General features: G+C 31.4%; 1 protein-coding gene across 7 annotated transcripts in view; it reads right to left on the reverse strand.

Moving 5' to 3' along the window:
• Oatp74D (Organic anion transporting polypeptide 74D) overlaps positions 1-22,960 on the reverse strand; it is a 130,556-nt gene that overhangs the window by 22,194 nt on the left and 85,402 nt on the right. For all 7 annotated transcript variants that reach the window (XM_076404854.1, XM_076404849.1, XM_076404853.1 and 4 more), the window contains 2 exons: positions 5,750-6,063; positions 1,118-1,407 (listed from right to left, as the gene is read on the reverse strand). In XM_076404854.1, the coding sequence (XP_076260969.1) occupies positions 1,118-1,407; positions 5,750-6,063 (604 nt within the window). The remainder of the gene's footprint in view (positions 1-1,117; positions 1,408-5,749; positions 6,064-22,960) is intronic.

The following is a 22,960-nucleotide window of genomic DNA, read 5'->3' on the forward strand; positions in this document are numbered from 1 at the left end:
ATTTTTGTATTAATTACTAAATTATATACAAAACCTAATTCTCACTATACAATTCTCAATAATATTTTATGTCAGCAAATACCAGTATTTTTAAATATAATTAATTTTCTGGAGTATCCTCAGTGACTGCAGTATCCAATGACTGTTGTTTGTTTTGGTGAATGAGAAATTTCAAAGGGCTATTTTACATATTTTTACATATTAAATGTAAAAATTAAATTTTTTTCATTAATGATGAATAAAGAGAATATGATTTACATACTTTATATTTAATTATCTTAAAGAATAAACATTTCATTATATTACCATTTAGAATAATATTATTAGGTTAATAAAAAATTTAAAAAAATATTAGGCATAATAATGGTTAGATTAAATAATGTCCTTTAGTGCTTTAAAAATGTTTCATTCAGTGTTCATTCAACGAATATCTAAATAGAATATTTAATTTAAATTTTTTCTTGCCGGCTTGGTGGCGCAGTGGTAAAGGCGATGGGACGGTCCTCCTACTGTTGCGATAACCGCGGGTTCGAATCCTGCTGCGGCATGGTCGTAAATTTATGTTTGTGATTGTTTAAAATTTGTGAATGTTCTATGGTGGTTTGGAGCCCACGTTAAACCGTTAAACTTTAGGCCCAGTCCAGATAAACCAATAGTTGGTAAAAGGAGACTGCTAATGGTTACTTCATAGGAGATATAACTGTTATGTGGAGAGTGCCAATGAACCTTCACTTATATACATATCGAACAAATATATTAGATATTAGGTGAAATAAGGATAGAGAATTAGGGATAGGAAATTGCATTTCTAAGATCTTCAAGAGAAAAATAGTAATAACATTTGAAGTAAATCTAACTGTTCAACTCAACTCCAAAAGGACAATGAAGAATTTTAGTTAGTCAACAGTTCTAGTGTTAAAATAATACTATGTAATATAGTAATCAATGACAATTTTATGTAATTGACCTAGAAGGAACTTTGTTCTCTCTGAAAGTAGAATTGTTATATGCACACCCTGTTAAAATTATTTTATCATAAATCATCATTTTATCATATATCAGTAAAAATGTGTTTTTGTTGCTCTCAAAATAATTTCAGAAAAAAATAAGCACTTACCATAATATAAAGGAGATTCTTTGCTCGTAACATTATCATCAATAAATGGGATGCCCAAAGTGGCAACCGCTGTTTGTCCCATACCAACACCAAGTAAACTGATAAAAAATATGGCCAAAACAATGTTAGTAACACTGGACTGGATTTGATGGCCAGGATCTACATCCTCATAACAAGACTGAATTATGCTTGAAGTGTCATCTTCATTGAACCCATCCAACTCAGTGGTATTGAAAAATGGCTTAAGGGGCTTGTGAACGCTTCCACTAGGATTACAAACATTCGGTTCCCTAAAATATAAACCGAATTATGATTAATGATAATGTCGTCAACAATTATAGGGATTATTCTGTATATGTGATATTAAGCAATATATAATATACCAGGTGTGTCGATAATGCATTTCCGTTCTTTTGTCACTAAAGAAAACACGTTATTTACATGTCTCAGGCAATTTATGGATGCCATTCCAAAAGAACAGTTTCTTATTTGACCTAAACGATTCACCGAACCATTTTTTAAGTGTTGCTTTACAAGCGCATGTCCCTATCGATGTGAAAAGACGGCACTTGTGTGGAACCAGGCCTGGAGAGTACTACGGGTGCAATAGAACTGCCCATCCAAGTGATTTCAACACATTTTTGACTTTGCTGTGTAAGGCGTCTGCAAAATCACCTTATCATGTCTTTGAGCTTGCTGTGGACGTTTTTTGATCAATACACAGTTCAAATTGATCATTTTTTATTGAAATAAAACCATTTTATCACCCAATGATACTATTCGATGCAGAAATTACTTTTTTTCATGCCATTGAAGCAACATTTCACTAACGAATTTTCGATTTTCTAATTGACATCTTTTCATCTTTTGGAACTCTCCAATCGCTTGTAATCGTTCACAAATTGCAGCTTGCTCACATACAATTTTTCTGCCAACTGTTTTTAAATTTGTAATGGGTCTTTATCCAATAACTCCTGTAATTCCTCATCTCCAAAAGTTTTTGGCCTACCAAGATGTATGTTTACAGGATGTATGTACCAGGATGTGAAATTAGAAACCTAATGCGTGTGACAAATGCACATTTTCACTAATGTCAGTAGAATCAAATGACATACGTATCAAATCATAACACTGCATACTTATGGCTAGTGAAATTGTTACAAAATCCGGAAAGTGATTACCGACATCTGGCAATCTAAAATCACATGATTCTATCTTATTATTCTAAATGTAAAAATAAATAAACTAAAAATGGAACATACAAATATAACTGTTATTAAAATAAACTTTATTTCAGTTGTTCCATTGTTACATTATATTTATTATCAATAACTGTAAATCTGTGCATACAACAAAATATAATTATAAATTGCTGTGAAACAATTTCGTCTTGAATTATAATCTGACCAACTTAGGTAAGAACCTTATCTTGCAGATAATCATATAAGCACACAAAGGCAAACCTTTTCGTTTATCTAAAAGACAATATTTAAATGCTAATCCTCATCAGACACGACTACAGTATAAACAAGACACCGTACTTTTAACATTTTCGAAAAGCTTTATATTATATATTTATTTCTTTTTAATAAAATGTGTCAATTTGCTTTATACATATTCTTGCAGTTCACAGATGTTGAATTGTCAAACAATAAAATGTTATCGTATATCGTTATTGATTGTAATTGATGCGTTTTACGATCTTCATACATGCAGAAATGCGACAAAGTGGTTTTGTAACATGAGAACACTCGGTCACATGTAAAAGTACATGGAAGGGCATTAAAAGTCTTATGTCACTCGTCATGTTCTGTAGACTTGTTTGATTATTAATTGTATCGATCGATGCCATGTGATTTGGCCTTTGGTCATTTTTGTCATACTTTGCTCTTTAACTTCCGAAAAGGGGAAAATATATGGAATTATGTATGGGGATGTTTTAGGTGAAAGGTTGTGTCAGAATTGAATCTTGTTCCGAATAAAACCAATTTAAACTGTGTCACTTCAGCTTAAACCCTTTACATAAGACACGATACCAAAAGTAATTCGATACTTGGATTCCAATTAGCTAATAAATCTAATGGACCTAGTTTGGGAATTTCTAAATCACTGCTAAAATGGATCAAAATCGAATCATTTTTGAAATTAATTATTATAGGTGATGAAAAAAGGAGAAGCTTCACAAATAGTTGCAAAGACGCCAACGATATGGTGCCAGTAAGTATTTGGTGGAATTGAAAAGAAACTGTTCATAATGAGCATCATATATAAGATAGAGATAAGATAGATTTAGATATAAAATAATGTGATAGAAGTAGGTGGTAAAAAAAACAGAATTGATTAACTGAAAAGACTTTGTCTTCTCTCAGGACAATGTTAAAGCATTAACATTTTTAGAAGCTTTAATGTATCAATCGCATAGCCCAGACCTTTCTCTATGTCACTACTATTTGTTTCGGTTCCTACAAAACTCTTCTTAATGTTTCAAAACTGCCTTCAACAGAGGCATGTGAAAATCACTTCGATCGGCTTTTCGTCTAGAATTCTATAGTGTTTTGGTCTTTTCAGAAAAGTGGCAAAAGATGATGAATTAAAATTACACACTGATATGACCGAAAATACTTTCTCTTTAAATCATCAAATGAGAAAGAAGAAGACAAATTAATTTAAATGTTATTCAAAAACATTAAAAATGTAAATAAAATTATATGATAATGATGATAACGAAGATATTGCAAATATGTATTAATGGATGCAATAATTGGATAAAGTTAATTGAAATAATTATATTAAAATGATAACAAGCAAAAAATAAATGACACTTAGATAATTAACGATCAGTATCACCATTAAATTATTGATATTAAACCGTTCATTTATTAACATTATAAGTGTATGACGATTTATATTAAGATATTCATCGAATCAACTATCTCAGCAAAGAAACCGTAAGTATTCTCTCTAGTTAACGTTAATTTTAAACCAAAACAAGTTCTTTTTTCAATTAAATCTTACGTAATTTTTAAATAACACTTTCGAGTTTTATTTCTGTCTAGTTCCTTATAAATGGGGAATTGCTTCTTGAACGATTTACCGCATTTAATAACGAGTGATTAAAGTCCGACCAATCGCTAATTGAAGCGTGCATTTTTTGATACTCCACATTTTTTAAACATGTATATGTGGTTGTTTAATATTTCGATTTTCTCACAGTCTTGTCTCGTCTTTTAAGGAAGCCATTGGTCACCACTTTAACTACGCTTTTGTATCTGTTCTTCCACTGTTTCTATTGATATTCAAATATTGTTTAATTTCCAAATAGAGAAACGTAAAATTTGCCTTAATCATTGCATCTGCAATACTTCGACTTAACTGATGACAGATTTTTCTTCAAATTACATATAATGTGTGTAATTGATTTTCCTTATTTCATCACCACCTTACAGAAGAGAAACCTCTTACAGTTTGGTTGATATTTATAATTACTAGCGACTCGATCAATATTTTAGTGTTTGCTTATATGTTATATCTGCTTTAGCTTTCAAACATTAGTTATTGAAATTGTATCATTATATTCAATACCATATATGTTGTTAAACATCTCATTTTTTATTTCAAAAGTTTAAATTTAAAATTAAAAAAAGTATAAATTTAAGACTACATTTGTAATACTTAAAGTTTAAAATCTGTATTGTTAACTATAACATAACATCAAATTTATTTTAAGCCTTTGAAACCATCAGTTCTTATGATTTAAGCCAATGTCACATATATAACCATAACTCTCCACTACATTCTAGCAAAATAAGCCATTTTAAAGAAATATAGTAGCAGTTGTAGCATTTAATGTGTTTATAACAACTTCTTGATTAAATAATTAACAATTTAGGTATGAAAAAAAGTAATTTCGGGCTTTCTCGATATTGCTTTAAAGTCGCATATCTGTAGTAATAGTTACTCAATGAGGCCCTGCTGTAGCGCGTTTGAAACACTACAGCTCTTAAAATAAATAAATAAAATCATATAATATAAAATACTTTATATTATATGATTCTTATTATATGAGAAAATAATTTCGAAAAGAGAAAATTATATGAATATGATACCAATAAAAATGATATTTACTGTTGGGATTGAAAAACAATTGCTTATTATATGGCGGCAATGGGAATATTGGGTGTTGGAATATATCTAAACTATTAAAGTTAGATTCTTCTGTTATTAACTAATGTGATTGGAAAAAATGATCACAATTGATTATTGTTATATATTTGTTACAATATCCGCAACATTTTCTTAATACTGGCCTCAAACATGCGAAGAACATAAAAAAAGAAATAACTTTTTCCTCAACACTAATAAAATTAAAATTTCTATATAACATCGCCCCCCATAATAAGTTATTGATACTAATTTGATCGGTATCTTCTTTAACCCACTTAAAAGTCGTGTAATGTGATTATATTTAGTTAATTTCCAAATTTAAATTCGTGAAATAATTTAAAAAGTGCTACAATGTTATTTTCAGTGCGCCTTTTACCGAATGAATTTACGGTTGAAATTATTAACCACTCAAGATTCGGTGAACAGTGAATAATTTAATGTATTTATTAACCTTAAATTATACTATACCTTATAATTCCACTGAGATCATGGGCCGTTATCAACTGTCTTCCATAAATAAAATGAGGCAAGGAACAAGTAAATGAACCGGCTGCAAATAAGATCATTCCCCAAGCTATCCATTTTGGTCTGTGGCCCTGGCCGCCATAATAGGTCAGCAGTAAACAGGATCCAATTTGTCCCATCTCTGTTGCGCTCATTATTATTCCAGTTATTTTCGACTGGATTTGGAACAATTTTTCTATCGTTGTGATAACGCTTACGAAATATGTGTGGTACAATCCTTGTAGAACCCATGCCATGCAGAAGAATACTAAGAATCCCTGATAAAAAAAAAGAATATGTTACAACAAACTATTTTAAAAATTAATGCCTTTATTTATATAAATATTTCTAAAATTGTCTGATTTAGTTAAATTAATGTAATTAGTACTGTCTAAGTTATTTGCAATTTTATCCGTAGAATTTTAAATTTGGATAAAACTATATCGAATATGTTACTATCCTGCTTTATATAATGTTTAAATTACTATAAATTTAACCTAATATAATATGTATTGAAAAAGTTGTCCTGTGTGTTAAACTATTGGTTCCATCTAGAAAATTAATTTCATTCCATAATTTGATTTTTCTTCTAGGTGTATTTAGAAAATGTTAATATAATAGTACTAATTGTATAACATACAGTAATTTAACAACCATGTTGATGTAATCTGGGTTAAGAGATAGATTGAGGGGGTAACGAAGATAATTAATATATTATAATGTTTAGTGTTCAGGTAAACATGTTGCTGTGTATAAATATCATGATTTAGCATAATATTGAAGTATCCTTAGATAATATTAGAATCAGAAATCATAGCAACAATATATAAAAATAGATATCTCTGATTTTTCAACGGTACAGTCATTATGGCAAAGCACATATCTATATCTTAACCTATATAAAAAGTATAAGTGTCAGTTAACAAGATCCACAAGTGGGCCAGAAACTTGAACATACAGCTTAACAGCTCTAAATCTATCTATGTCAATTTCTCGGTGAAATGACAAAAAGCTAAATATATCACTTGAAGGATTTCCAATTTCCTAAGAAGAACAAGCGAGATACCTCGGCATCCATCTCGACGTTAGACAAAAAGCTCAAAATTAAAGCAGGTACTATCAACTTGAACAACTTGTTGAAAGATATTGCTTTTCCAGATAATTATAAAGCCTATTTAGACTTATGGGGTGCAAGTATACGCTTGCACTAAGGTATGAAACCGACTAAGTCAACGCTGCCAAAACAAAGTTGTTCAACTACCAATGCTTATCGCAACGTAATCAATGCAGAACTGTTGGAAAATCTCCAAATTAAACGGATCTACGAAGTTACCCAGGACTTCAGAGTAAATTATAAAAGAATGTTACTAAATCATAGTAACGTGGAAATTTGAAGTGAACCAAACCACATGAACTTGTACAGTGTATAAGTGTTACTCCTAGCTCTAATTTTACGTTACTTTTAACTTGCCTTATAGTGTATTAGGCATATTTAATATAAGTTGTAGAAAAAAAAGGTGTCATTCGATTCTAGCAGTGTTTTCAAAGTGACAAATTAATTATGTCAGAATACCTCCGACTTACCTAGCGTATGTTTTGGTAAAACTGAGATGATTATTCGTCCTCAGATTTTATACTTATAAACAAACATAAACATTATTCTTCAGAAGAATACCAAATTTGACACCAAAAGGTGCATCATGCTGAATCATTCTTCGATATATCATCTGATCACTCACCAGCTATTATAACTCAAATATTCTCAACAAAACACAACCACCTTTTTTGCATAACACCGAAACTAACTGACCATTATTTAGAGAGAAATTATACAGTTTAATATCTCTAAATTTACCTCACAAAACAGAAACCGATACAGGAATAGCAGAAAAAAAATAAATTAAAAACCATACAAGAGAGGCCGCATGGTACGCAATACCTAACAGCGCGACATACCAAAAGTTTAATTATATTTCATCTACAATTAAACAAAAAATTTCCGAAAAGAGAAAACTGTGAAAAACCTGGCAACAAATCAGAGCAGAAGAAAACAAGAAAAAATTCAACAAGGCCACAAAAGAGCTGAAAGAGCTAATAAATATGCAAAACAAAATCAAGGAATTCAAAACTATTTAGAAAACTTAACACCAAGTGATGCAACTGAATATTCTCTCTGGAAAGTAACAAAAAAGAATAAGAAACCTCAACAACATAATCCATCCATTAAAATTGACAACAATACCTGGGCTAGAAATGATAAAGATAAAGCGGAAGTTTTCTCTAAACATTTAAAAACAGTCCCATACGCACTTTCAACTGCTGTAATCATACGTCACAGACAGATATTTTATTGTCAAACAGGGTGACGAACACACTGATCTACACCCAATATATTCGGGTGTTCCGCAGGGCAGTGTTCTTGGGCCATTCTTATATCTATTCTATACAACTGACCTACCGACCCTAAGAAACACCACAACAACAGATGCTGACAATACAGCAGTTTTATCATTACATGAGAATCCAATATCAGCCACAAGAAACTTCCAACTTCATCTTAACAAAGTCGAATTGTGGTTGAAAACGTGGCGAATCAAAGCAAATGAGACAAAATTGAGCTATGTGACATTGACTCTTTGTAGAATAACATGTCCCTTAGTAAAATGAATGAATAATTATGAACTTCCGCAAGCAGACAACGTTAAATATCTGGGAATGAATTTTGATCGACGTTTGACATAGAAAAACGTATAGTGACAAAACGCAAACAGCTTGGGGTTAAACTAAACCAAATGATAGGGCGTAAATCTAAATTATCATTAGATAACAAGGTTTTGCTGTGTAAGTCAATTTGGACCTATGGTATGGAACTGTGGGGTACTACTAGCAAATCTAACATAGGCCTCTATAGCCTTCAGAGGTTCCAGAATAAAGTGTTGCGAGTCATCGTCGATGTCCCATATTACGTGTCCAATAATCTGATTCAGCGCGATATCCCCTTAGAACCCATAACGAGTATGATTCGGAGTGTCAATGCGAAGTACTCTGAAAGACTATTAGCGCATCCCAATGCATGGGCCAAACAGTTAAATGTGCGCGATGACAGTGTAGTGTATAGGCTCAAACGCAAACTACCACACGAACTAATTAATAGACACATAGAGTGAGATTTAATAATCTCTAGAATAAGTTAGAATTGTTTTTAGAATAGGTTAGGATAGACTTTAAAATAAGTTAAGAATATAATCTATAATAAGATTTAGATTATTGTTGATTAAGTTGTACAGCATATCACTTACTGAAATGATCTTCTACATGTCAGGATAGTTATATTATTTAACGGAAATCATATAATAATACTTATTGCCCACGGGCAAATTGTTGACGTTCTAGGGGCTAAAAAAATGTTCGCATTGTGTTCGCATTCACATTCTATTATTATTTCTTTTCAATCCAAATTTTTACATAACACATAACATCTAATACTCATGGTATATAATAATAAACTTAACTCATTAATTATCATTTATTTAACACATTTCTTCATAAATTAATCGAAATTTGAATCAGATGCGAACTAATTTGCATAGAGTAGTTGAAATTTCCATCAGATGATATTTTAATCAAATATCCATCATAATCATAATGGGTCTTAACCATCATTTACTCCCAGTACTTTGTTTTAAGTATTAAGTTTTTTTTATTATCGTTTTACAAGAAAGCTTTTATGAATTAATATAAATAATTGTTCTACAAATAAGATATTTCAAAGAAATCCACAGTGCTATTAAAATTGTAGGTATTATTTGTTATAACTTAATTTAAAAAAGCAAACATTTAATTAATATTTTACGATAGAGATATGGTATATAGACCTACTAGAGTTTCACGAAGAATCAAAAATGCATTTATCACTATGAGTGATGGCTTTATGTGATGCCCTTGATATAAGTTACGACATCACTTGTTGGAATTCTGAAAAGATTATCTCAAGAAAATATAGAACAATAAAGAGATATTCTTATATCTTGAAACTAGTGGATAAGAAATAAGAAAAATGATATTAGGACCAGAAATTTATCTTAGGTTAGATTTTATTTTATCTATAATTCATTTGAAAGAATGCATAACAAAATATGTCCAGTATAATTTCAACTCACCTAATATATTAAAATTTCTATATTAGCTAACAAGAGGTCCTTGATAATGATGACTTGTAATCTTAAAACTGTGTATTAATTTAATGGATTTACAATAGAATAGCTAGATTTTTACAACGCAATGTACGTCGCATTTTTTCTTACAAGTGCAAATTCCACTGTATATATACTTATATATTGTGTGTTATGAGATGTGTAGTTATTAGTAAGCTTTATTAGAAGTGATTTTGGCATTGAAAATTGATGGATGAAAATTTGGAAGTGAAGCAGCATTTTGGATATCCTAGAAAGATTTGGAATTGCAATAATTGAACGAAGACTAAGCAAAAGCAACAAAAGTTTGTAGCAAATATGAAAAACAATAGATTCAAGATTGAGTTCTGAAAATCTCTAAAAATTAAATCATATACGTAATTCCTACAGCCCAGTTAGGGTTTATTAACAAACATTCAACAATTGACCAGATTCATAGAATAACAGTTTTTAAAAAATTCTATCAAAAATCTAATTCTATATTCTTAGATATAGCACAAGCCTTCGATAAGGTATGCTATGATAGCCTTGTTCATAAGCTACAGAAAATGCTACCGAAACAACACACTGAACTATTAAAATCTCACATTACAGTCAGAATCTTTAGAGTCAAACAAGAGGAACCTACTCTATAATAAAAGAAGCTATAGCAGGTGTACTACAAGGAAGTATATTGGGGCCAATTCTTTACCTACTTTACACGTGTGATATACCACAAATGGTATAAATCACGATGGTTACATTCTTGCTGTCGGAGACAATAGCGAAGAAGCCACGCGAAAATTTCATCAGTTAAGTGACAATAAAAATAATTGGACTCAAGCATGGAAAATAAAAAATAACGAAAATAAAACTGTACATGTGCAGTTCACGTATAATCAGACACCACAACCACCAATAACAATAAATAATAATATCATTCCATATCTCCGAATGATGCAAAACTTCGCCGGAAGGAACACGTAAAAATGAAAAAGAAAGAACTGGAATTGAAATATAGGAAAATGTACTGGCTAAATGGAAGAAAATCACAATTATCAGTACATAATAAATTGCTATTATATAACAAATGTTGAAAACTATATGGACATACGGAATTCTATTATGGGGATGTCCCCGAAAATTAATATAAATACAATATAAATTTTCTAGAATAAAGTCCGGAGAAGTGTTAGTGAGATTCACCGAAATACTACAGGCCTGATTACTTATGCCGAAACCTTCAGATAGCGACTACACTCAAGAAATCAAGAGAACTGCAAGGACACATGAGAACTCCATACTAATGTTAATATCGTAGTAATTATTCTTGGATAACACCAGAACAGGACACATACTCAAAAAAAATCAAACCATTTGATCTTGTAGTATAGTGTAGTGAGGTGCATTTAATAGAAAAAGGGCAATGTTAATACATACAACTCTACTACTAGGTGTACGCAATTTTTAGCCCTCAAATTCAACTTGTTCTTATATTTCATTAGTAAATATTTGATTTGGCACTAATACAACATAACATTAAATAACTGTTGACATATAATTAATATTAGAAAATGCTGAAACACTGTTTCTTGTGGCACTTTATGTGTAGGTAAATTAATAACATTGTACACTGTAACTTCATTTCATGTCAAAATATATATAAACAATATGTTTCTCGAATCCTTCCCTTTAATCTTAATAAAATAATGTTTTTTTTTATAATGAAATATGGTGACCAGCTTGTATAAGTGGCGATACAGAATTTTGTTTATTGTTTTACAGATAATTCTATATTAGCTCACTCGTCACCGAATCTTCTGTAAAAATGTCGTCTACATTTTTGATACAGCTTTCTATAAATAAATAACTATATCAGAAATATTTTTATATAGTTCTGTGTGATGTTAATGTATTATATTTTTTTTAACAAATCTGTAACATTTGTGATAACCCCATATACCAAAAAAAAGTCTGATTTTCGAGTAGGTTAACTGAAAAAAAAACAGGATATCTGAATATGTTTATATCAAAATAGTTCGATAGGGTGTAGTTTTCATGTTGTAGAATCGTTTAATTATGTTTTTAATGCAACAACAGCTATTTTTTAAATTTTAGATTAAAAGATATTAAATTTAAATGTATAGTTATCTATTGTGATGACTTAGTTCCGTTTGAACTGTTAATTCGGCATCTTCATATATTGTTGAACGCTCCATTGATATAAAAATCTCTAAAATCAATAGATATTCTTCAAATTAGAGAAGTAAAATAAACGGTCCCTAAAAATTGCGCTTAAAATTTGAACAGAAAAAAGAAAAATAATATGATATTGATACAAAATCACTAATATTTGAAAGTTATGTTGACAAATGCCTAAACCTTTGGTATGAGATAATTTTACCCTAATATATTAATAGATGCTTTTTTTAACTAATTTGTACTGATAATATATTAGACTACAATGCAAGTCATAATACAATGGTTTCTAGACAGTATATAGAACAAATATTTTTTGTTAATTTCGGATACAAACCTAAAAAAGTTATACATAAAATATATTTATAACAGTTAAATTATAAATCAATAACATACAATGGATAACTAGATGAGTTTCTAAAATTATTAATTTATGAGCAGTTCGCCTAGTTTCGACTTTAACAAGCCTAAAAATAAAAGGTTAAAAATACTTAGGAAAAGAAGTCAAGATTGTAATATCTTTTAGGATGCGAACACAACATATTTTGGCTGTTACGTGGATATAATTCAAAATACACTAAATACGAGGGACAAGCTATAGCTATTGAGAATAAAAAGATTAATATAAGTTTTAGAATATTTATTTTAAATATGTTCAAGAAAACTGGCGTTCACGCTAATGTAGTTAATCATTCTTTTCTTCAGTATCTTTAGATGTTTTTTGTGCATCTAATATATCCGGGAGTTCCGAGGCAATAGGTGTGTTTAATATTGTTTCCTCTGTATACAAATGACATCAATATTAACAACGAAAAATCTATAAAAACACATTAAGAAAAATCGACTCTAGTAGAAAAGTTGGCGTATTAAAGCCGACGAAATATAATCTACCAATATAACATTTATCTGGCATAGAAGTAAATGCCCACCAGCGAATATTAACAGTTGTCAATTTACCCAGGTGAAGGGTGTGAAATATGTTAGCTGTCTAAATATCTTAAAATATCTAGTATCTGGCTGAAGCCTAACTCGGAAGAACGACATATTTGTAAAGTTGACTTTAATTTGTTTTTAAAAACAATTTGGACTTTTTTTAATTAAGTCCATGAGTTTTAGCTTACCGGAAAGTGTCGGACAGACAATTTTATTTATTGTTGTCTGAATCAATACTTCGACCCATTCCATGGCATAGAATTCAACAATCGGATACTGGCATCAAGTTTTTACAGTAAACATTACATTGTTCATGTTTATAACAAAATTATTCAACACAATATACCCTAGAATATACCAACAGTGCAAATTAAAGTATTAGTGTTAAGTACTTCGGAAATGTACTTGTTAAATTGCTAGCTATAATCTATCCAAAATAGCAGTGAACTCACGTCATCAAGTATTGACTATGACAATTCGTTTTAATTTCAGACACTATTTTCCTTCTCGTGTTATTCTAGTTAAAAAGAGACACAATGCTGTCTGATGTGTCCGAATATTTGACCCAATCAACCTATAAAATTCGTCTAGTTGTCAAATATCTGTAAAATTCTTTAATACACTAACCACAACCAAAACAAACAAGAACTAAACATAAAAAGGTAAATATGCTTTCTAATGAAAGTAAAATACTTGGATGTACAATTGTTAATTAAGTGGATTAGGCCTCCTGTGGATACCATAGGTGATTTGGAAAAGAGTTCAATGTAAATACAATAAAACAAGTCTAATCTACAAACTTCGATAATATATGCATTAGATATACTATAATGTTAAAATTAATTATATTTTATAAATTTTTTGTTTCATTATTTTATTTACATTAGAATGTTATTATATATCCAAGCCAAAATAAACTAAAAGCCAAACTTAAATACGGCAACATTGTGACAACACGTGAGGTCACTGTTTTCTTGGATAGGCTATATATTACCATCTAATCAGATTAATGGAGAGATGTAGACTCCAGAGTCAGATTTAGGTTATAGTTAGCATAGGAGACCGTTCAGGTAATCTATTTTTATGTATCACTTATAAATAATGATTATCTTACATCTTATAGCAAACAGTTGAATGAAGAGGATAATAATAAAAAAAGTTTATCTAGTGAGAAAAAAAAGGTTTTATTTTTAGCTAAATATGTTTTTTTGTTATATTTTAGAGTTTTAATTTTACCAACTAGGGTTCATCTGGACTGGACCTAGTGGTCAACGTGGGCTCCGAACCACGGTCCTTGACGTTAAGCCTACCCGAGTGACCAACCGAGATCATCCAGAAGACATCCGGTCTTACCCAGCCTAGTTACTGGCGTGACTGGGATCATTTTTCTTGTCGGATTTTCCACTCCTGTCCAGCAGACTTCGAACCCACAATTATCGTCACAGTAGGAGGACCGTCCTGTTTCTTTGATCATTGCGCCAATCAAGCCGGCAATGTTTTATTATGACGTTACATGATTCCGTTGTTTGGTATAGAACATAATAGGCAAGCAATGTTCACAAATCTATTTATCTTTAACTATGTTTTAATTTTTCAGTTTAATTTGAATGATTTAATCATATTCAAACTGCTTATATATACTTGTTGACTTCTCATGGTTTTGTTTAACTGTCTAGGCTAGGTCTTCATCTTCCTGGATGCAAATTCGTGAATAAGATAATTAAAAAATAGTGTGTAAAATTCATCGCTAGAAACAAGTTTATATCATCTAGCATTCAACATACCAAGACAACATAATCTTAAATACTTTTCAAATCTAAATATTTATGCAGTATACAGGGTTTATAATTTTGTTATCCCCTTACACTATTCTATTAATTGAGGCATTATTCTCGGGATTATCCGCAGCTAAAAAGAGGAGCACGTTTTACAAACAAAACTGGCATAGACAAAAACAGGATCGTACAATTTGAAATGGTTAAATAGAGAGTTATATTCTCAAAAATTTTAATTGCATCAATTTCTCACAATATTTCTTTATTTAATTAAGTGTTTATTTAGTTAAGTTAATATTTGTGGTAAGGGAAATTAAGTATAGTTTTTTTTCTATATTTATTATAATTTAAACAAATGTTAATTATATTTTGAGAAATTTATCAGAATACTATGTTATTTTTAGATTCAATTTTAAATGCTGCCTTTTTATTAAAAACTACTGTTGTTTATAATTATAATTTATTTCATTACAATCAAAGAGCCATTTATGCTTAGCTTATGGCGGAAAGTGATAAATAATGATCATTTTTGACAAATTGCTGTTTTTTCCAGTGCAATAGTTGCAGCAGGTTTTTAGTCGAACACTGTTCCTTTTCACTCAATCTTTTATTCACGAATGATTTTTAATATACTACTATTTTTAATCACATTTTGATGTAAAAATAACGATTTTATTTAAGTAAGCTTCTTTAAGATTTTAAAAAATCTCGTAGATGTACGTATTTTGTGTTAATAATGTTGATTTGTTGACATCTAAAAATCCATTTTTAACATAATAATGAAAAATCTAAAAGGCACTTTCGCTGTATTCGCTAAAATACTACTATTGCCCCTTTCTTATTTTTATAAAGTTAAACCTGAAATAATTGTTACAGTTATTATAAACTAATAGAAAAGAACTTCTTATATAGAAGAAGAAAGATTTAAATGCGGAAAAATTATAATGTAAGAAATTATTCTTAGTGTCATTGACACAGAAACAATTTTTTTAATATTAAGTGAGAATTCAGATAATAATCAGCTTGCATAAAGACAAATGTGTTCTGAAGAATTTTAAATCTTATTGCTTTAGTTAAATACGACATTCCAGTCATTAAACGCCTTAAGTGCTGGCATATAACTTTGCTTGGCTTTGTCCATTTTATATAAATAAGTCGAACTAATCGAAAATTTTCATCATTTTTCAATAAATCTAGTGCAAAACACGAATTACACGTAGTAATATAGTCGGTCACGCCCTCGACACGTTCTCTAGAGTTCATGCAGTTTCTGCTTCGTTATTTTTCTTGTCGTAGTAAAGAAATCACTCGTGAAATAGTGTTATGAGTGAATGTATCCCCATGACGTCCAATTTTGAAACGGGAATTGGAAGTCGAAGCTTGTATTGGGGACTATTCTGTAAACAAAGACGTGTTGCCATATCCACGAGGGTATGACTACAATAAAACAGTATACTTCATTGAAACGACGGGGCCTGAAATAGCTTATATATACTTTACCTATGTAGTGTTCCAACAACGGAAATACTAATATATGATAAATGTGATAATAATATTATTATATAGTGGTTTATATAGTTATTATATATTATCAAAGTGGTTTCAATATACGAATATTAAAAACTTTGAATATATTGAACAAATATTTGAAGCATTTATTCCATCAACTTAAAACAACTCTTGGTGTACCGAAATATGTTACTTTCCCCATGGGTGTCAACAAATCGATGTATTCGATTTTTTTGAATCGTTAGTTTGAACCGATTTAGTGCTAATTGGCACTATAATAGTGCAGTTCAATATTCTAACCTTAAAGATCACATATTCATATAATAATTATTATATATACGAACATATATCCACCTTATTAATGTTTAAATATTCTTCAATCTTACAACAATTCACATGACAATTTCGCAATATCCTTTTACAATAACCAAATTTGAATAATATTTACAAAATACTCTCTTTAGCGAATTACAGGCATGGCAGAAGTTGAAATAACTTCGATCATCCAATATGATTGAGTTAATTCAGGTCGAAAGCTGGAAATATTAATCTTGAATAAATAATGTTTAATTTTATAATGTTTTTCTCTTTAGAAATATTAATTGCTACATCCATATGGGTATGGTATTTTAATCTGTATAGTGAATATATATTGTAGAAAAGGTGTATTAGCATTTTATTGAAAATAATATGTATACTGCACTCTTAAAACTGAAAATTTTATTTAAAATGAAGATACAAGTCCAAATTCCAACAAAAAAACACCTATACGACATGGGAGATAATTTATAGTGTTCTTGGTAACTATATTTACGTACCTACATAATAGGTCAATTAAAAAGTCCCCGGCCTGACACATAGATGGCGCTACTAGAACTAAATCCATATGTTTTTACTTAGCCCTAACCCTCAAATTTTTAGGCCCATATGGACATATGGTATTGAACTGTGGGGTACTACCAGCAAATCCAAAATAGCGATCCTTCAGAGATTCAAAAATAAAATGCTACGTGCCATCGTTGACTTTCCATATTATGCCAGTAACAATCGAATTCAGCGCGATATACCTCTGGAAACCTAAACGAGTATTTCCGAAATGCCAGTGTAAAGTAAAAAGAAAAAGTGTCAGTGAACCCGAATGTACTCGCCAAACAAAAGGTGCGCAATTTCATTTCATTTTCAAGTGCGTAGGTTAAAACGTTTACTACCATCCGACCTTATTAATAGACATATAATAGTTTTTAGAATAATATAGAACAGTAATAAAATTAAGTTTATAAGTTTGTACAGGAGATCACTTATCGAAATGATCTTCTACATGTTATTGTATAACATAAGTCCCATCAAATGCTTATTGACTGCTGGGTAGATTGAGGAACGCTAAGAGAATAATAAAAAAAGATCCAAATAAACTCATAGAGAATTTGTTTCAGCTACTTATCTTCTCAAATGAGCCGAATTATTTGTTCATATTTCTAACTCACTTCAATATCAGAATAGTGCGGGATAATAAGAGTGTGGCGACCTTGAGGCATGTCGAATTTTACATCGTGGAATAACGGTCAAGTACCCAGAAATATAATCCCAGATGTTGAACGCGGGCGAGGTGCCAGCAGCGACAACTAGAACACTATAACGAATAGCTGGCAACGCCGAGACATTTATCTGGGATGTTATTGAAGGGTATTTCGATCATTTGGTAACCGACCATCGTTTGGTTCAGACGTGCCACCATCGACTGCCCAAGCCTCGTCTCCAGGTAACACCGCTGCCATCCGTTTTATCTATTTTGTATTTTCTACATTTTTTATATTGTCAATAAATAACGGTCACATAATGTAAACACCACTGTTTCATTTCGTCTTATCTCCATTCACCGAAACTCTAAAGGAGCATAGTGGTCAACGATATCCCATATGGTGAAAAAGCAGTAATGGTATTGTAACAATTACAGAGGATATTAGCTACTGATCTATACATCCAGTCTGAGTAAGTAAAGTAAACAACATTAATAACATTAATTAAAAACACGAATAAAAAGAAAGGTTCATAATTTGAAATTATTATTATCTAATAGTTATCAACTAGTCCTTTATATGCAAGTTCTAAATAACTAACCAACGTTGGGAATCCAGAATAAAGTATATACAGGGTATTGTTAATACATTGTGGTATATCAGCAATGAAGGAATCAGTATTCACTTAGTATTCATTGCGGTATATTGCCTGTCATTTAATTCATGTAACGCTCATTTCCCCCCCCCCCCCATCTTTTGTAATGTGTAATGTAATAATTGTTTATCTAAGTATTTATCTAATAACTCCTACAATTCCACATCTTCAAACCTTTTCGATCTACCAAGACGTTCTTTGCCTTGTTTTTCGTTTTTAGTTCTTCGTTTTATTCTTTCGTTATTTTATTTTAAAACGCAAATGCATGTTTTTAGACACAAATCTCGCCATTTTCAAAAAAATATATAACTATAACGTTGCTATTTTGGCGAAACGTAACTTGTGTAGTTTTGAGGTTAATGTTAGTAGACTAAAATTACATATACATCAAATCTTACTTATGGTTAATAAAATCTGTCACAAAATCCGGCAAGTAATCACCGACACAGCTGATATAACGATCAGTTTATTTCACACAAGTTCACAGTTTTTTTTGTTCTCATTTACTGAGCAATGAGTTAATGTAAGGAAATTTTCACACATAGTTTAAAAATCAGATCGTCGTCAAATTTGGGAATATTTTACATTTGATTTCTTTTTTCTGGGTTAACTCCATAATCAAAATGAAACTAATTAGCAGAAAACCCAAAAATAATAAAGCAACTGAAAAAAAAACCAATCTCGTTGATCAAATAGCAACGCAGCACGCCTAGCAAACATGTACATTTCAAAAATTCTTATTATACATTAAAAAAAATCTTAATTTTCCAATCAATCGTACAGTGGCCGATTATACATGCACAAAATAAACAAGTCAAGTTATGTTAGATAATATGATTGTAGTTAAAACAATTTTACCCACTTTGCCTTTGTTGTTTATCGCTTATTTAACACGTAGTTAAATAACTCAAGGACCAATTGCAGGAGAAACATAACAATAATTTTGCATTTTACCTACGAGTATTGAATGTGAGTTTTCACCATGACACCACAGTATTTACTTGCGAAAAATTGATTGATATTTTTGTGGAACAAGGGAACATTATTACCACAGAATATAAAACATTAACAAGGTAAAGAAGGACAGAAGAATTACCAGGAATATTGTGAGATCTTTCAGTAATCAATGTAAAAATCTAATACATATTCACAAATATATTCATTAATTTGTAATGAGTTTTTCAATGGACACACTGAACTATTGGTAAAGCTCTTAAATGAGGAAGTTGTAATTATTAATTTATCAAATCAATTTGTTCTCAACTTAGCGAATTTTAATTGGAGATTCATGTATTTTGATCAGCTATATCTATTAGCAAAAATTTAATGTATTATTGTAAGCAACTATTGAATTCGTTGGTTTTGAAATTTCTCTACATAAAATAACGTTTTCTAACATAAATGTTTCAATTTAGCACCATTCAGTTCTTCAATATATATAGAAAAGCTAATCATGGAACGCTAAACACTGCATTGTCGACATTCATACTTTTGTTCAATCAACTTTTTACCTTAGTTTACTTTTTACGTTACTTTTGCTTATCAAACACCTTAAGAAACTTAAGGTGATGCTGCTTCGTAATCAACCAATTGGCGGTTTAGGTCTCATCGAATGAAACTTTTGATATCAGCGACAAAAAATACTAGACTAGAAGACCAAACAAGTTCGAAGATAATAAATTGCAAGACTTACGGAAATTTATTGGCCCAACTCTCAACGAACCTTTGACAGCTTAACAGTTGATGAGTCTAAAAGGAAGAAAAATAGCTAAACCACACGAATTGACCCAAAATGCCAATTCGATTCGTTTCAATATCGTGTCTTCATTGTTTGCTAGGCAAAAAAAAAGGAGTTGAAAGATGATGATGAAAAATGTACATATAGTTGTATATATGAGTAGTATATCGCAAAAAAAAACTCTTTGGTGCGTAACTACAATACATAATAAACTAAATACTAAAACTCTGGCTGTTACATAGTTAAGTTTCAAGTTAAGTGCGTATATAGTTAGTCAATGAACATTAATTGTAAACATGTCAATTAAAATTTTTCAGCAAAAAATTGTGTAAACTGGATCGAATATCTAAAGGATACACCGTCTGTTGTAATTACTCTTAGGGAGATTTTCCCAGATTACATAAGATATGTAACGCTTCACGATGATTGGTTAATCATGTATAATTAGACAGAAGATTAATGATTAGGAGTAACTTTCAATTCTATGTAAAAATTATTTTTATATCGTATTAAATTAAATATTTCGAATAATGACTTAATTTAAAACCTTGTAGTTACGAACATATTCATACGAAATACCTCCAAAGAATTTGAATTGAGCGAGTATAGACCTATAAAAGACGAATATAGAAGCCTACAGACTTATCTCATTGTTACCGATAATAGCTAATGAATTTGAAGAACTTCAGTTAAAAATAATAAAACCTACTATGGAGAGAATACATTACCAACACACCAGTTTATTAACATTCAACAATTAGGTGTATAGAATAATAGAAGTCATTGAAAAAGCTTAGGCAGATAAAAGAGTATATCCTGCTATATTCTTAGATGTAGTCCAAGCCTTGTTCATAAGATGCAGGAAATGTTACCGAATATTTAGAGTCAAACAAGAGGAAGACTACTTTACAGTAAAATGAGCTTTTATTCCTTATTCCAGAATGACCAACTAGAACCAAATGGTCTTTTGATGATGTCGCTTCGGGCTCAGGATACTGAATTGTTTTGCGGGCGATGGAGACCCTGAGTTACTGGGATTATCGCAGTTGGTTATATACCGAGGTTTGTGGATGGGTAGGGACTTTATCAAGGCGTTGTCGTGTTCTAAGGCGGCTGGGGAGAACCTTACACTGAGCATGTTCGTGTAACTCTTCACCAACGGGATGCCTGATTCGAGGTGAGTGTTGACGTTCCTCATAGACCATGGGGTATTGAGTAACGAGCGGACTTTTTTGGATTAGAACACTTGGAGTAGTTCAAGTTGTCTCTCAGAGATATACCTGTACCACACCTGTGCTCCGTAGAGGCAGACTGGACGGACTAGCATTTAATACAGAGACGCTTTCTGGGGGATTGGGAGTTTAATTTTTCTGCAGAGGAGTAGGAAGAGTAGACTATACACGCGATTACCTTTGCAGATAGCTTGCTGGATTTGGGCTGACCACTGGAACCTGCGGTCGAACTGGAGACCGAAGTATGATACATTCTGGAGCCAGAACATTATCGAATTGGAGTCGATAAGCATGGAACTCCCTTGCGGTGGAACAGAATAGCCTGAGTTTATCTGGTTTATCTGCAGCCGCCAGAATTTGTACCACGCAATCACCTGGTTCAGTCGGACTAAATTGAAGTCTGTCGCATATGGCGTCGGGACTGTAACTGGTGGTAAAGAAAGCTAAATTATCTGCATAAAATGCTGTGTGGGAATGTTTGTGGAGTGGAAAATCAGCTATCTAAAGGTTGAACAGGGCAGGGGCTAGTGGAGCACCTGGCGGGACTCCTGCGGAGATCTGTTTTCGAGAGGAGACTGCGTTATCGACCCTCACTTGAAAGGATCTACCGTCCAAGTACGAATCTATCAGGGAGATTAGGTCATTCGGTAGACCAAGATTGTTCGCTTTGATGATTAGATCGTTGTGCCATATTTCATCAAAAGCTTTGGAAACATCTAAAAAGATGGCTCTAGTTTTTCGACCTTTTCTTAATGCCTGGTGGATGGTTGCTGCGACGCGGGTAGCTTGATGAAGGCTTGCGTGTTTGGCATGGAAATCGAATTGAGCGTTCGGGATTATGTGGTGTGCGTCTGTAAAACTGTTTAAAGCGTGTTGTAAAACGTGCCGCTTCTTCGGCAAGTTTGGAAAGTAAACTAATCAGGCTGATGGGCCTATAGTCAGTTGGATTGAACTTAGGTTTCTTTTTTAAGCAGCATTTTGAAAGCATTTATATTGGGTCAATTCATTACCTACTCTGTAGATGTGAAAATAATTGATACGCAATAATACTAACATTACATATAACAACAATGCTAAGTCGGCTTCGTTGGCACAGTGGTCTGGGCAACAGGACGGTCCTCCTACTGTTGCGATAGTCGCGAGTTCCAATCCTGCTGAGACACGGATGTACTTTATGTTTGTGGGTGTAATTGTAAATGTCTTTCTAGGCAACAGTGAAAAATCCGACAAGGAATAACCATCCCAGTCCGGCCAGTAACCAGGCTGGGTAAGACCGGATGTCTTCTGGAATGAGCGAGTTTCGGATCCCATATAAACAACAATGCTAAGGATCTCGAAATGACTCTTGATGTAAAACTTTGCTGGAAGGAACATCTTAAGAAAGAACTGAAGTTAAAATATAGAAAAGTGTACTGGTTAATTGTAAGAGGATTATAATTATCAGT

Source organism: Rhynchophorus ferrugineus, unplaced genomic scaffold (genome assembly GCF_030347505.1).
Source record: "Rhynchophorus ferrugineus isolate W39M unplaced genomic scaffold, kcgeb_rfMv2 rfM5, whole genome shotgun sequence".
Lineage (NCBI taxonomy): Eukaryota > Metazoa > Arthropoda > Insecta > Coleoptera > Curculionidae > Rhynchophorus > Rhynchophorus ferrugineus.